At 39.8% G+C, this 17,398-nt stretch overlaps 1 protein-coding gene across 1 annotated transcript in view; it reads right to left on the reverse strand.

The window, feature by feature from the left end:
• The window catches only part of LOC5574121 (calcium-activated chloride channel regulator 2), a 51,514-nt gene extending 42,064 nt beyond the window's left edge, over positions 1 to 9,450 (reverse strand). The window contains exon 1 of the mRNA XM_021837259.1: positions 8,391 to 9,450. Coding sequence (XP_021692951.1) covers positions 8,391 to 8,585 — 195 coding nt within the window. The 5' untranslated portion in view covers positions 8,586 to 9,450. The remainder of the gene's footprint in view (positions 1 to 8,390) is intronic.
• Positions 9,451 to 17,398: the final 7,948 nt, after the last annotated feature.

The following is a 17,398-nucleotide window of genomic DNA, read 5'->3' on the forward strand; positions in this document are numbered from 1 at the left end:
GACTTACCCTATAGTTTAAACACTGGGGTTGTTCCTGTCTTACTTTTCGGAAGGGATACGGAAAACAAAATACACCCATAATTAGAGTTTAAATCAAGGGGTGTGACAAAATCTAAAAAAAAACGTTAAATTGCTTACTGGACTTTAACCAATGGAAAACATTTCAAAACTGAGTAAACATGTGTTTCTGTCCTGAACATAAGCGTTTTGTACTAAAATTAAGGCAGGACTTTAGAACCCTATTTTTGGGACTAATAAAAGCTTCACAATAAAATCCTCCCATCTGTAATAAATACAGAGAAAACTCTCAGAGAATAACTAATTGATGAATAATTGATGGATATTCTTACCAATTCTTAAAGCTTGTCATGCAGCGACTTCTTGAGAAATTCTTAGACGATTTATTGCGAAACTTCTTGAAAAAAGTAGAAAAAAATGGAAAGAAATTTTGAAGACATGTTCTGGAACTTTTTATAACTACTAGAGATAATTGAAGGGCCCAAGCGCAAATGATTGTAAGTGGTATATTTGTCGGTTTTGATTTAAATATACTGTAAAATACTACTGTTTCCTAACTTTCTAACGTTAAATTAATGTGGTTTTCCGTCCAACAGAAAATATTAATTATAATATATAATTTTAATTGAGAAATTTCCGGAAAAACTTTCGTTTTTCTCAAAATCAGATTTTTTTTGAATATACCCTTTTGTTTCTAACCCCTCCAATTCGTGTAAAATTATTGATGAATGTTTAGAAATTTTTTTTTTTTTTTTTTACTAGTTCGTTTATTTGGGGCTCAAATGCGTGTAACGCTTTACGGAGCCGAAGTTCATTTTTGTACTATTTACAATTTATTTACATTTTCATTACCAAAGTTAGTATGGGATGGAGCCAGGGTACTCGTGGCAACTCGAGGTTAATGGTCACAATTTTGAAAGGGAAGGACATGGTAAGGATTGGGTTTAGGGTTCTCTGCAGCTCATCCGGGAGGTATAGCGTGGTAGCTCTATTATCGTGTCATGGCGTTGGTACCAATTTCTTGCCGGTATTCGTCTGCCGGATGGCCAGGATCCTCAATCCAACACAAAAGGGACAACACAGAGAAAAAAAAACTGGAGAAGAGAACACAAGAGAATTAAACTTTTATACAAGACAAGCGAAGGAAATCGTAAATTGCGACCATATAAGTGAAATCGCGGGTGCCCAACACATCTCTAACTGGAACATAGGGTTGTCTACCTCGGGCCGCAAGGGTATCCAAAAGTTGCGCTCTGGAGGCGTCCATATCCGGGCACTGCCAAACTACGTGATCGATGTCATCATAACCGGAACCACACCTACTACAAATATTGCTCAGCGCGAGGTTAATCCTATGTAGATGTGCATCTAGCGAGTAATGGTTGGCCATAAGTCTTGACATCACGCGAATGAAATCTCGACTTATGTCCAAACCTTTCCACCAGGCTCGCAAGGAAACTCTAGGAATTATGGAATGTAACCACCGTCCCAGTTGGTCATTTAGCCAATCGCTTTGCCAACCGTGAAGAGAATTTTGACGTACTAAATGAAAAAATTCATCGTGTGAAATTCGTCTATCATAAATCTCACCTTCCTCAGCGCCCACCTTTGCGAGAGAGTCCGCCTTCTCATTGCCATAAATTAAGCAATGTGAGGGGACCCATACAAAGGTAATCTTATATGATCTTTCGACCAGTGCACACATCTGCTCTCTTATTTTTGTAAGAAAGTAAGATGCATGCTTTACAGGTTTCATCGATCGGAGAGCCTCAATAGAACTGAGACTATCCGAGAAGATGAAGAAGTGGTCTGCGGGCATGTTTGAGATCATCCCCAAAGCGAAGTTGATTGCTGCCAGCTCAGCAACATAAACCGTGCAAGGTTCCTGAAGTTTTCGGAAGGCGGAAGAGTTTTCATTGAAGACACCGAAGCCAGTGGATCCATTTATACGGGACCCGTCAGTGAAATATCTCCTGTAGGAATCGACATTCTGGTACTTTGCGTTAAAAATACGTGGGATAGTAATACATCGAAGTTGATCTGGAATTCCATGAATAGCTTGTTTCATGGATAGATCATATTCAACAGAGGAACTGTCATTGGTGAAGCGTACACGTGGGGGGTTGTAACATGGAAGGCTAATGTCAGATGACATGTAGTAGAGATAAACTCTCATGAATTTTGACTGAGCATTCAGTTTGAGCAATTCTTCGAAATTTTCGATAACGAGTGTGTTGCTCACTCCACACTTAATCAGTATTCTTAGCGAGAGCTCCCAGAATCGGTTCTGTAGCGGTAAAACCCCTGCCAGAACCTCTAGGCTCGCATTATGTGTTGAGTGCATACACCCTAAGGCGATACGCAAACAACGATATTGAATTCGTTCCAATTTAATCAGGTGGCAGTTTGCTGCTGAGAGAAAACAGAAAGAGCCATACTCTAGAACAGAGAGAATGGTTGTTTTATAGAGTTTTATAAGGTCTTCCGGGTGAGCACCCCACCATGTTCCGGTAATTGTTCGTAGAAAATTGATCCTTTGTTGGCATTTTTCCGTTAAATGCCTAATATGGGTTCGCCAAGTGCCTTTTGAATCAAACCAGACCCCAAGGTATTTTGAAGTCAAAGACTGGTCGATGTCTGTTCCCAAAAGCTTAAGCTTCAGTTGGGCAGGATTCCGCTTCCTAGAAAATACAACCAGTTGAGTTTTTTGCGGAGCAAACTCGATCCCTAAGTTTCTAGCCCAAGTGGATAGATTATCAAGGGAATTTTGCAATGGTCTTTGCAGGATTTCCGCTCGTGGACCCTTCATAGAGACCACAGCATCATCTGCAAGTTGTCTAAGCGTGCATGGTTCTTCCAAACAGTTGTCAATATCTTTAACATAAAAATTATAAAGCAAGGGACTCAGACATGAGCCTTGGGGAAGGCCCATATAGCTAATTCTGGGAGTTGTCAGTTGACCGAGAGTGAAGCTCATGTGTTTTTCTGACAACAGATTGTACAAGAAATTATTCAATATTCCAGGTAATCCACTATTGTGCAGGCTTTCTGACAATATTTCTATGGAAACTGAATCAAAAGCGCCCTTAATATCCAAGAAAACCGAAGCCAATTGCTCCTTGTCCGCAAAGGCTAGTTGAATATCTGATGAAAGCAACGCTAGACAATCGTTTGTTCCTTTGCCCTTGCGAAAGCCAAATTGTGTACTGGAAAGCATGTTGTTTGATTCGACCCAGTGATCGAGTCGGGATAGGATCATTTTTTCTAACAATTTCCTTAAACATGATAACATAGCGATCGGGCGGTACGAATTATGATCAGACGCTGGTTTCCCAGGCTTTTGAATAGCTATTACTTTGACCTGTCTCCATTCAGGTGGAACAATGTTGTGTTCCATGAATGAGTTGAACAGGTCAAGCAACCGTCTTTTAGCGATATCAGGGAGATTTTTAAGAAGATTGAACTTAATCATATCGCTTCCCGGAGAGGAGTTGTTTGATGAAAGAAGAGCCATAGAAAATTCCAGCATAGTGAATGGTCTATCCAAAGCATCGTCTCTTGGAGTTTCCCAAAAAGGCGGATGAGCTGGAACTGAGTCTGGACAGACCTTTTTTGCGAAGTTGAATATCCAACGATTGGAGTATTCGTCACTCTCATTTGAGGATGAGCGGTTTCGCATGTTGCGAGCCACTCTCCAAAGCGTCGTCATTGAAGTTTCTCGTGAGAGGCCATCGATGAAACGCCGCCAATAGCTACGCTTCTTCGCTTTAATAAGATTCTTCAGTCTTTTTTCGAGCTTCGAGTACTCTAAATAAAGTTCTGAGGTACCATATCTACGAAAAGCTTTAAAGGCATTAGATTTTTCTCGATACAACTGAGTGCATTCATCATCCCAACCAGGTGTGGCTGGTCGTCTTTTGAAGGATGCACTTGGAACTCGTTGCTTTTGGGATTCTAATGCACTTTTATAAATCAATTCTGTTAGGAATCGATACTCATCCAACGGTGGGAGAGTGTTGAATGATTCGATACCAAAAGTTACCGCTGATGCAAATTTTTGCCAATCGATATTCCTAGTGAGGTCAAAAGGAACCTGAATTGACTGTTCTGACCTTTCACAATTAGTTCTGATAGAGGTTATTATGGGCAAGTGATCACTACCATGGGGGTCATCGATCACCTTCCACATGCAATCGAATGATAGTGAACTTGATCCTAAAGACAGGTCAAGACGGCTTTCTTTGCCGTCGGATGAAATACGTGTCACTTCACCTGTGTTCAAAATGTTCAAGTTGAAATCGTCGCATAAGTCATAGAAAATAGCCGCTCTATAATCGTCATAAGATTCGCCCCATCCAGTACCATGTGAGTTCATATCACCCAGTATTAAAACTGGAGATGAAAGCATAGAGACTGCATTCCAAAGATGACGGCGGTTTATTGAAACTCTTGGAGGAATATAAACAGAAGCTACGCAAAGATCTTTACCCTTTACGTTTATTTGGCAAGCAACGATTTCTATGCCTGGATGAGTCGGGATGGGGATTCTGTAGAATGAATGGCACTTTTTGATCCCTAAAAGCACACCCCCGTAATTATCATCTCGATCCTGGCGTATAATGTTAAAATCGTAGAAGTTAAGATCGTCTTCAGAAGAAAGCCATGTTTCACAAAGTGCAAATATATCACAATCTGAATTGTGAAGCAAAAACTTAAATGTGTCTAATTTAGGTTTTAGACTATGACAGTTCCACTGTAACACAGTGATCATATCTTGTACCTCACTCGATGAATTATCCATCGAAAGATATGATCGAAGCAAGGAGGGGCCACGAGATAGTCAATTCCCTGAGATACTCTTCTATTGCGGGGAGAAAAAGGTCGAGTATGCCTCTGAATGAGTCTGAAACTCCGAGGGCATCACATATGCGATCCACAAGGGCCGTAAATGTTATCAGTCCTCGCTTGGCCCGGGGGGTTTTCGAGGAAGAGCGAGGAACTTCAGTAGCTTTTTTCTTGCTATCTTGTCTAGAGCATCTTTTCGAAGTATATTTAATCGGCGGAGGCGGGGGCGGCAGATCTTTGCTGCAACACGGAACGGAAGCATCAAAGACCTGTTTCTTCGGGATTTTCAAATTTGCCCCACCTCCTTTAGAATTCGGCAAACTTTTGAGGGAAGATTTCATTACCTTACGGCGCAGTCCCGGAGAAGATGGAGACTTTCGTTTTCCGGGTGCGTGTACCTCCGAAGAATCTCCCCCATCGGTTTCGTCGTCGTTCGCTTCGTCCGAAGACAACTCTTGAAAAGAGTTACCAACTGGGATGGCTGATGAAGACTCTTTTGCAGGCGGATTTAAAGCTTTCACCATTTCCGCATACGTCTTCTTGGAGCGCTTCACAATGGAGCGACTCTCATTTCGAATGCGCCTTTTGTATGCCGGGCACTTCTGCAAATCATGAAGATCCTCACGACAGTAGCTGCATTTTTCAGCTTCCTGCGTGCAATCATCTTCCAAGTGAGCTTGGTTGCATTTGCCACAACGGGGCTTGTTGTCGCAAAAGCTAGCACTATGACCAAGCTGTTTGCAGTTGGTACAATTGAATACCTTCGGCACGTAAAGGCGCACTGGGTAAAAAACACTATCAATGCAAACAAATTTCGGGAGAACGGAACCAGGAAAAGTTACACGAAACGAGGCTGACGGCGAAAACACTTTTTTATTTCCTTCCATGGAAACTGATTGTAATTGTTTACAATCCAGTATAGCCACATCAGGAATGGACCGGTTCTCAAAAACACCTTTGCCAGTCTTAATGTCTTCGCATGTCAGACTCGCGTCGATAATTTTCCCTTCCACCTCGACCTCTCTGGCAGGTATGTAGATAAAATACTCCACAGTAAAAGCCTCATGCTGAGCAATCTCATTCGCTGCTTTGTAACTAGGTGCAGTTACACGCAGCTTGGATTGCTTCACTTGGTGAATAACGGTCCCAGGATATTTACGCGTCAGCTCTCTAGAGATCGAGAGCACATTCAAAATCTTATTTTTGCGCCGGAAATAGACAACCCAAGGCCCAGCCGAAGACGGTTGATAAAACCGCGTTCGAGCAACGAGATCTTTAGGAGGCGTATCGCCTCCATCCGATTCGTCCATGCGGGATAAAAATCAACCGCAACCAAATAATTATAAAAAAAAAAAACAATAAAGTAAAAAAAAAAAAAAAAGAAAAATAATAATAATAAAGTACAAAAAAAAAAAAACAAAAAATGCTTAAAGTTAACTTATCAGTGGGCTATTTTGTACACACCTCCCCTATACGGGCAAAAAAAAAAAAAAAAAATAATACCAAAAAAAAAAAAAAAAAATAATACCAAAAAAAAAAAAAAAAAAAAAAAAAAAAAAAAAAAAAAAAAAAAAAAAAAAAAAAATATATCGAGAAAAAAAAACTTAACCGATTAGGGCTGTTTTGTACAAGCCTCCCCTATTCGGGCAAAACTGGCACCGGGAGAGAGACAGAAGTGAACCGAAAAACAATTCAAAAGGATGTGGAGTAGGTATACAATTGATACTTATCCGTTCCCGTTCGATGACCGCAGCTGGTCTTCTACACCGTAGGTAGGCAGAAAAAACGTGTCGTCGTTTTGCTGCTGATGCAAACGGGGAATCCAATCACCAGGGGATGATGGTGACAATATCTTCTCGTGGCACGATACCAGTTGACCCTTGCCAATCTGGTTCGCTTCCTTCACGATGCGCGGTTTAAAGCACTACGGTACAATACTGCACTGGTAAAAACCACACGGGCGGTGGAAGAAAAAACCAAAAAACTACCGACTGCCAAAAACTGAACTGGCTTGTTCAAGCGCACAGCAAGGAATGAATGTTTAGAAATTGATTTTCGTCAATTTGTCAAATTTTGTTACCACATGGTAGCTTAACGTTTCCTGAGCACAACGGTTTACTTGTTCAGATTTTTTGCACCTCTAATTCACAAGAAATCAAATTGAAATTGCAAAAATATTTCACTCACTGACAGATAAACCCACTGCTAAGAAGCCATGTTTTTGAAGTGAGCACCAAATTGGAGAGGAATTACTGATTTTGGCCACATAGTATCAAAGGAAATCTTCCGTTTTATCAAACTGTCTCGGAGGATTACCATAAAATACAACTTCGCTCAGAATCAAATAAATTAACCGTTTGCAACTGTCTGTCTGTTTGAAACTGCATGAACTTATAATAAACACATTTTCATTTTGAAAATCTTTTTGCCATTTTAGATTGTTTATCCCGAAACGACGATTTGTTTGCTAACATTGAACTGTGTTGGGGAACTACTTCCCAGTGACTAGACTACATAATGCCAGCTCACGTTTTACCATAACTTTGAGTAAGTTCAGTTTATCGTGCACAGTTTGTCCACAATAAGCCATCTTACGAGACGTTTCGGAACAGCTGATCGTCGCAACGGCGTCAATTGACAGGAGACCTGGGATTTTGTTATGATAAAATCCAGCGTGATTTTTAACAACACCTTATCTTTCCAAACGGGGAGATGGAGAAAATGGCAAAACAGAGATCCAAAAATTTTCGTCAATACAAGATTACAACTAGGTATTGTACCAGCTACCACTTTGTTACTCATTTTTCACTTAAAAAGCCCTTATGTGCTTTGGAATACCATAAAAATAATTTGAATGCATCACCTGGACTGTGTTTTCACCTGGAGCATAAATTCCATCTAAACTCATGCACAAGGCACAGAAGTTGAAGATTTAAGCCTTCCCTTCGATCCCCATACCGTAAAAAAGCACCTAGCCTTCCCCATTTCATTTTTATGGGCTTGATTGTATCCTTTAATTCTGAGGAAATTCCACATAACACCAGTGTTGCATACTAACGATCCGAACGAATCGAAACTCACCGATTCCGGTGTCACTGAGCCACCGGAATCAATTATCAATAAGTCTGCCCATAAAAAAAGGCCGACGCTATAGAACAAAAAACCAGCAAAACAATCTGTTTTGCATATATTTTCAGTTCCACAAAAAGTCCCATTGTCCCACATGCAATTTCCAAGTGACACCCGACATGCAGCATACCTGAGGACGTGCAATGCACATATGCACCCTGCCAACAAACGAACAGATAAATCTACGGGCCAGGCAGCGCTTTCCTCTGCCAAACATATTTTTTTTCACTATCTGCTGCCATGCTCAATTAGCATTAAAAAGCTCAGGAAAATCAAAACCAGCCCTTTCCACCATCCCAACAACTAGGTTCCCATCCCAAACTGCAGTGAAATGCAGCTATGCTACCTTCCTCCTTCCGCATATATGTTGGCTTTTGTTTCATTGGTTCGGTACATACCTCCACGTTGTGCAGGATGGTTTGGCAATTTTCCACCGGTACGTTATCCCTTATCTCGATGACGACATTTTTGTACGCGGATTTTTCCACATAGACCGCACTGGTAGCGGTGGCCGCCGAAATGTGTCCAACATGGACCACCAGTAAAGCCGCTGCCACCGCCAACACTTTGACGAATACGCTTATTGGCAACATCGCGTGAATTTTCGTATATCGTGCTTCCCGCCTGTCAATTTGCACTAAAACAACCTCCAAAAGTCGTATTCTGTGTTCGATGTTTTCAATTCGGATGCCGAGCACTAATCCTCTAGATATTTATCATTGGCAATGTGCCTTGTAGAACTGTCACGGGGACTTCACTACTGCAGTGGCAGTCATGTTCAAACTTCACTCGATAAATTCCAGTGCGTTTCCGGATCAGTAACAGTCACTGAGGATCAATTTCACGTCGATCGGTCGTTTAACGATAGGAGCATTACTTTTCGATTGCGTATGGCACATTTCTTCGGAAGGCTTCAACACGTTCGATTCGTTCATGGAATTCCTTCACAAAAACCACGTACTCCACCTGCTGCCCTCGCCTTTGTCGCGGCTAAGTAGTCTGGCACTTCTGCTTATCCAGCCGTCCCTTCCGCCAGAACTATGGTCACTTGTTATGCTGCCTGCTGACCCGCAACCAACCGAAAAACCAAACTAAACAATACAAAAACCCCCAAAGAGCGTTCAACACCGAACAACAACCAACGGCCAACCGGAGACCGGTAAGGTACACACCGCGCCTCGAAACTGGGGCTCTCAAGTTACACGAGAGTTTTTTTCAACACGTCCCTCACCACCACCGACCGACTGGAGAGGTCTTCTTCACGTTCCCATCCAGGTGTAGGTAGGCTCCAAGTGCTGAGCTAGTCTGCCACCGAACTTAACCGCACAACCGACCTCAACACGAAACTCTTCTTCACCAGCTCTCTCACGACTTATGAGCCTCGACTCGACTCGAGCAAAAGAATACCACGTAAAGCGTCCAAACGCAACGAACGTCAACTACGGACTAACCCGCAGAGCAGGCAACATAACCGGACCAGCGACACGACCGAAAACTCGCCGCATCAGAGAATACAAGACGACGAACCTTCAAAAGAGAAAGAGCAACGGGCAAGAGGCTTCTTCATTCACCGAGTCCTCGTGGTTCATCTTCAGCGGGTTATGCAAGCGCGAAACCGGCTGGAAGGCAGAACATAAAAATTATGCTCTATGCTTCGGGTGATTCCGGCGGTGGGAAGCGAGTTCATCATGCTCTCGCCATCGGAGCTCTCTCTCGCTCGGTTTCGGATCGAGTTGGGTAATGAAGAGTTTGTCATTTTGGGACGAAACATGCGAAGCGCGATGACCGTTGGGACCAATGAACCGTTTTGTTTTGATTCTGGTTCGCTGTTCGAGCATTCGGAGTTGCTGGTAAGTGGTTCGAGGTTCATGGTCTTTAAAGAGCTTGTGTTCATTTTGGGAAGGTTGAATGTCATGTTGCTTCCCATGTATCGGGAAGGAGGGAATGATACATTGCATAACGTGTTCATGTGACGAAGGAGGTTCCAATAAGATCAGGAGCGACTTTAATTTTCGTAAATGAACCTGTTCAATAGAGGAAAACATCTTGAATGAATTAGATGTAGACACGTATATGTTATTCTTTATAGTCTTGTCTTCTGAAGAGATAAGAGAAAAAAATGCATGGAACAGCAAATTGTACTAGTAGAAACCTTTTCTACAGTGGTCGACATTCAGAAGAGTTCCAATTTTTGGAAAAGTTTCTAGAAAATCCCGATATAGGTTTAACTGTAATTAATTTTTGCTTTTGGTGATAAACCACACTTACTAAAACTGAAAAAACGAGGGCCAAAATACAAGAAATGTCATATTTGACCGAGATATTCGTTTAGCCGAGATGTACTGAAGTTCAGTTTGTCATTAGTTGATACCTTTTATGAGTGTTTCTTGAGAATATATCATGAATTATCTGAACTTCAAGGTGTCGGAATGATTTTAAGTTTGAGTTATAGATTTTATTTGTTCTTTTTGAGGTGCTGTCGCCTCACAGTTATGGATAGCACACAGAAGTGGATCAGAATTGCGTTAAATGGAAAATATATCATCAAATAGAGCAGCAATTACGCAATTTTACCGTCCATAGGACATAAGATGTCAACCATATTCCTAGAAGTGTGAAACTTATCATTGGTATTGAAATTTCAATACCAGGGCCAGTAATGCTAGCCCCGATGCTCTCATTCATTTTTGAGCCATCAGTGCAGAAAATTATCGATCTTGGTGAGATATTCGGTCCCCTCGATCCCATACTTGGCGGTTTGTTTCAACCACGTTATATGGTACATCTAAGTTCATCATATTTTCCATCCAGTCTTCATTCATTACTACCAATGGGTTAATTGGAACATCTTTCAATACACTGATATGCCCGAAAAGATTGGCTCCTAAAAATGTATGAGTTCTTTTCAGCCTTAGAACATTTTTTCCAGCTTCCATCTATTTCAACTGATGAAACTAAAATTTATAAAGACCTGCCGCTAAAGCCATTCATGGTGTACTGTGCATTGCTCCTGTTATGGCCATAAGGCTAAGCGTTGCAACTTTCAAAGCTTATTCTGGACCATGTGTTGTTTTGTTTTTGTCTAATCAATCTAGTGAAGCATAAACTATTCTAGTTCATACTATAACTGTATAAATCCAATGAATCATTTTTGGTTTGAGTCTCAATTTTTAACCAAAAGCTTTTATACTCACCCATAGAGCATTCGTGGCTTTGTATATTACCTGCTCTAAGTGTCATTTCCAATTGAGAGTACTATCAAGTATTACTCCTAGATATTTAACATTGGAAGAATATTATAAAATACATCCGTGCATGGTCAATTTTTTTGAGTTATATTTCATTTGTGGTTAAACGGCAACAAAAATGTTTTTGGTGGGTTAATGTTCAACCATTCATTTTGACATTTGTTTGAAATTTTATTTCATGTCGTTGCACACCATTGATATTTTTAAATTTCAATTTTGACTACGAAAAATATTCATTTTTTGTCTAATCCAATAATAAAAATCCTTCCAGAATTCTTCGAAAGAACTCTAAAGGGATATCCCTTGTAATTCTTTCGCGAACTTTTAAATTTTCAACCATGCTCTTTTGCGAGATATCTCTGAGAATTCCCACGGGAATTTCTTCATGCATTATTTCCGTACTTTTTCAGTGTTTTACTCAAGATCTCCTATGACATTTTTCACTGTGTTCCTCCTGCGATTCCCACGAAATACCATTCCCGGGATTAGTAGTTATCATTCAAAAGATTTTTCCTGAAGCTACGCTTCCTGAATTGCCAGATAATTTATCAAAGAACCTTTACCAAAGATCTTAAATTTTTTTTTTTGATGAATTCCGCCCGAGAATGCTTATGAAATTCTTTTAATTTAATTCAGGAAGACCCTCGACGTAGTTATCTATAAAAATATAAATGAAATTGTATTTGTGTTACAAAATAGCATCAGAACGGATAATCGGAATTGGAAAATTCTTCCACGGTTATGTTCCTAAAGTGTTCCGACGTGTTTGTTCATATATAAAGCACCAGATATTTGACGGGAAAGTCGAAAATCGGGAGTGAACGGAACTGTCCTCTTATATGGGACGTTTCATTGCGTTTTTTGACAATCTACTTGATGGCAAGACAAAGTTTGTCGGGACCACTAGTTACATATAAATTCCAATTGTTAGCATGAAATACTATCCAGTTGTCCATTATTGATTTGTTTATGATTTTCTGTAGTTAGAGGATTCCTTAAGAAAAAATTAAAAGAAATTCTAAGAGTTCAAAATTGTCTTCAAGATCTCCAACCAAGGACTTTTTCCACAAATTCTTCACGTTCACGTTTTTCGCTAATCTTCACGTCACGTTTTTCGCTAATCAAAAAATGAAGTAAAAAAGTGTTGCCTAGTGTTTTGCAGGAATTTAACAAATATAATGGATCATTAGGCCACAAACTGCCAAACTTAATAAGAAAAGTGCTTTCTTATTGTGATTGTGATTTGTTTATGTTTTAAGGATTTTGGTTAGTTATCTAGAAGAATTTTATTTTACTTTTTAAAAGGGTTCGTTTGAATAAATGTAGTCCTCAATTACTCAAGAAAATATATTTTGTCAATGAAGCTAAGTGCAATGAACGAAACACTGAAAAGCAAGCGTGAGCCTGTTCTTGCTCATTATGGTAGCTCAGCATTAATGGTTTCATCGAAGATTTTCCATTTTTCTGTTGAAATTGATGATTGCTTTCGATTTACACTGTTATTACCATTATTATCTGCGTATATGGCGTAATGTGACTCAGTGACTTATTCTTCTTCTAATAAGTCTGCTGTTTCGAATTTTGCTGTCATAGGGCTAAATTATTTGTTACTCATACAGGGGATTTTCTTAGCGGCTTTCAGTCTTTCAGACAATCAGAACTTTAATATTTCTTGTCCGGCAACGTTTCGGTTGTATTTTCAATAACTCTCAAGCGTTAGAAAAATTTGGTGAACAAAAAACAAAATTTTCTAATCCCTTGAAAATTTGTAGATTTGTTGTTCTTTCGAATGATGTTGGTTCAATGAATAGTTTCTGGCATCAAAGTTATTGTCATTTTATCTGAAATGTTTCTTTTTTTAACATATGCTTTTCATTCAAATAATATCCTTATATTGATTATTGGCATTGCTCAAACTATAACATATGAATTATTTTCTTAACGCAGCATAGTTTTATCTAAAATCCTTCCTTTATTTGAAGATATTTGTAAAAAATGTGGCATTGAATGATCGATTATGAAAGCAGATGTTCTCTATAATTTTTAAAACATTTGGCCTAGTAACCCATTCGGGATAATGATCAATTCAGCCTAACGTACTTCGGCCTAATGACCCAGCTGCCCCCTCCCTTGAACATATAGATAAGACCACCCTCCCGGGAGGTCCCGATACCTGATACAGGGCGATTAATGGAACTAACGGTCTTGTAAATATCTCTAGACGCATCGATAATAATTATTCAAGCTGTTAAGTGGAATACCTTCTAGTAGATGAAAGTCGAATTTAGTAATAAACCATTTAATTGCAATAGAGTTCGTATCCTTTGACAGATAGATGAGTTAGTTTCAGGGAAACCTGATGTTGAAAATGGACAAAAAATTGCCTGACGTAATTCATGGACGATCCGTAGTATAAAAATGTTCAAATAGATTAATTCAGACAATAGGGCCACGTCAGAAGTGATTCATTTCCTCGTCTAACTACAGTCTATACAAGTTGTAAAATAAACACAAAATTGAGGAAGTACAAAAATCCAGACACAGCATTCAACCGATAGAAACACATCCTGCCAAAAAAGCATAGCCAGACCGGAGGGCAAATCTACTATCAATTATCAAAGTTTTATCCGTTCAGCACACTTCTTCCTCCCGGAGCAGGTCCGGAGATTTTTTTTTTTGTTTGCTTACCCATCATCGCCAATGGGTTGCTTCTGCTCATTCTAACCGGTGGCAGCCGATGCCATTGTCGATAACTCGATTCCCGAATGAAATATGATGGGAATCGAGAAGACTGCTGCAGCTTTTGCTGGAGTGCTGGGGGACTGCTATCCGATGGCATTAGTACAGTAGGATATCGTGTTTGGTAACTTGATCAAAATGTTGTCCTCTTGTGACGTAACGTGCCCTATCTAGCGAAAAGCGAGTCGTGAGTTTAATTCTCACCAAGAAGACGTGTACCTTTTTCACAAATTTCACTTACGTTTGCTTTAAATGGGCAATTGCAAAATATATGTAATGATTAGTTTTCGGATAATTTCCAAAAATATCATAAACCGGCTATTTGAAGCAGAATGCTATCTGTCCGTCGCTCTATCTTTAATGCCTTGCATTGCACTTATATTCAAGTTGCAGGCGATGGTATACCTGTAGGCGAAGGGTGGTACATATGAATGCAACGCGAAGAAACATGCAGAAAAATCAGAAGTACAGCACACATTATAAAAATGCAACGGCCAACTCGTTAATAATTGATAAAAAAAAAACACAAATAGAGAATGCCAAAAACGGAATCCCACTGTACATATCTTCCATGAGTCGGTCGTTCGGTCAACAGTAGGTACTCAAGCAGTAGCCAATCGGTTATGGCGGCTGAAGTCAACGACGTGCATCGAATGGGATGGTCTGGTCAACACTCACCAGTAGTCGGCTACCTAGTTGCTGCGCGCTGGGGTGGTAATCAGTAACAACATCTGCGATATGCGCGAGATAAAAAGGAGCCATGTCTTGTTGGCGGGAATGAAAAATGATCCGTGATTTTTATTGTTGCGATGAGCTTAAGGCTTCGCTGTTACTTCGCGCGCTGATGGTTCCGTCCTAGCGACTAATGAATTTGGACTTTTTAAGTGGAATAGTGGCAAGAAGATGGCATCTCCACTGGTCATCTCTGACAGCGGGGCATTCTGGTTATGAGAATAGATAAAACGGGCGGTGGCGAATTAAATGGGTGTACCTATCTTATACCGAACTCTATTGTATATGTGTTTGCTCAGTTTGGAATTGTTTCCATAAAATATAATCTAACATTTTAACATGCAGAATTATCGACCAATTCCAACTTGAAACGATTGATTTCAACTTACCAAGAACATTTACTTGGGGCCCAGGTAGCCGTTGCATTAAACGCACAGCTGTTCAGCAAGACCAAGTTGAGGATCGTGGTTTCAAATCCCGCCGTTCAAGGATCTTTTCGTACATGACATTTTCTTGACTTCCCTAGGCATAGAGTATCATCGTTCCTGTCTCACACGGTATGCGAATGCAAGAATAGTTATTTGGCAAAGTCAGCTCTCAGTTAATAACTGTGGAAGTGCTCATTAGAACACTAAGCTGAGATGCAGGTTCTGTCCCAGTGGAAACGTAAGGTCAAAAAGAAGAAAGAAAGTAGAACCGAAATCTGAAATTATCTTCTAACAATATTTAAGTGATACTTAGGTAACATAAGTCATTTAAGAGATTGTTGGGTAACTTAAGATGTTGGGCAAATGATTCCCAGATTGTTTCATAGACTCAATGCTACAAGAATTATTTTCTTTTTGGAAGTTAAAATATACGCTGGTTGTTTCGATTTTTCAGACAGCTTAAAGAGTGTCAGCAGTTATGTCGTTCCACATAAAAATCAATCATCAATATAAATGCATCATTCTTTCATCGTGATAAATCATCAATTCTTAAACGACACCATCAAACAAACTCATTCTCGCTCGTTATGTAACGAAATAAACGCCACACGTACGAAACACAGAAAGTTAATCGAAGTGCATTAATTAAAATTAATAAACAATTAACCAGCAGTTGGTGACCATGTTGCCAGATGGTGTGCCCCACGATTCCGACCGACGGGTTGTTGTAATTTGTTTCCCGCGAACATCGACCATTCCCATTTCCGAAGGGCATCCAGCTACAATTTTATCCTCCACAGCAGAATACCAGACCCAGGTCGGTCCCATTCCCGGAGGCACACCACAAAAAAAAAAATGAAATGCTCATTCACCGCCGCACATGGGAGTGACAAAATCAGTTTCGTGGTCAATAGTCTGAAAGGCGTTTAAATGGCCTGCTATATATTTAACCCGTATAGGCCTGAGTGAAAGCAAAAATGCTAAAACCCTCACCACTCAGCGAATACAAAACGGATTTAAACAATATTTTGTCAGTATACTGGCTCACATATCTAGTTTCTAAAAGTGGCCAGAGAATTTCGGAAATGTTCCTGTGGCCGGAGTTATTCCGGTGGGTCACTGGGTCAGGTCGGGTGAAAAGGGTGTCGTGGTTTTGTGACCCTGTAGGTAGGCACATTTCAAGTCACAGATAATTTCCGGAATCGTCTATAATGAGGCCACTATACCAAGGAGTTTTAAGGAAAACGCATCAGTGTAAAACTTATGAGAAATGATTTAATTGGATAACCTTATGTATTGCATTTGTTTAATCCTTCAAATGAGCATTTTCGTGTCCCCGGGCGCCTCAAATTTATGATAAAGTGGTCAAATTGTATCTAAACATCTGTGTCAAGAGTATGGGAATGCTTTTCAGTGAACTGCTATGTTTGATCTCTACTTCAAGAGAATTGAAACGGTTTAATATCCAACAAATCTATAGCCGGTTCTTCCGGGCATTAAGTCCGAGTAGCCACATCTGGTACTCTCTAAACGGCGAAAAACTCTTTATTTGGGATGTTGATTATCAGATCTTAATGATTTATGCAAATTAAAATTATTGCCATTACAAATAAATAAAGTTAACTTGTCATGTCCCAAAAAAATCACCCTTTTTTACCCGACTTGACCCAGTAACCCACTGGAATAACTCCGGCCACAGGAATATTCCCGAGTTCCTCTGGCCACTTTTAGAAGCTAGATATGTGAGCCAGTATACTGACAAAATATTATTTGAATCCGTTACGTATTCGCTGAGCGGTGAAGGTTTTAGTATTTTTGCTTTCACTCACAGCTTATTGATTTAAATACTTTTGAAACTAGAAACCACCATGTAATAATACATTATTATAATAATAAAAAATTGTCATTAAATGCACATTGACTGTACCCAAGTAAACACAAGCACTAATAATCAGCCCTAAATAAGCATCATAAATGCATGCAAGCAATATAATAGCACTACAAATGCAGATATTCCTAATACTTGCACTTTCACCTCATATAAACCTTATTGCTTCATTGTCTGATGCGAAAAGCATTCAATAAGCTTTATATTAGCTCTATATTTGCATGTAGGACATGTTTTTAAGCTATCCAGTGTATTGACAGATACGTCACGTGCTTACCCCCTCTACCGGCAGCTTCATTTTTTCATCACAAAAAAATATTCAAACAGCCATAACTTTTTTGTTTCTCGATATTTTTATACTATTTTTTTCA

This window comes from Aedes aegypti, chromosome 1 (genome assembly GCF_002204515.2).
Source record: "Aedes aegypti strain LVP_AGWG chromosome 1, AaegL5.0 Primary Assembly, whole genome shotgun sequence".
Lineage (NCBI taxonomy): Eukaryota > Metazoa > Arthropoda > Insecta > Diptera > Culicidae > Aedes > Aedes aegypti.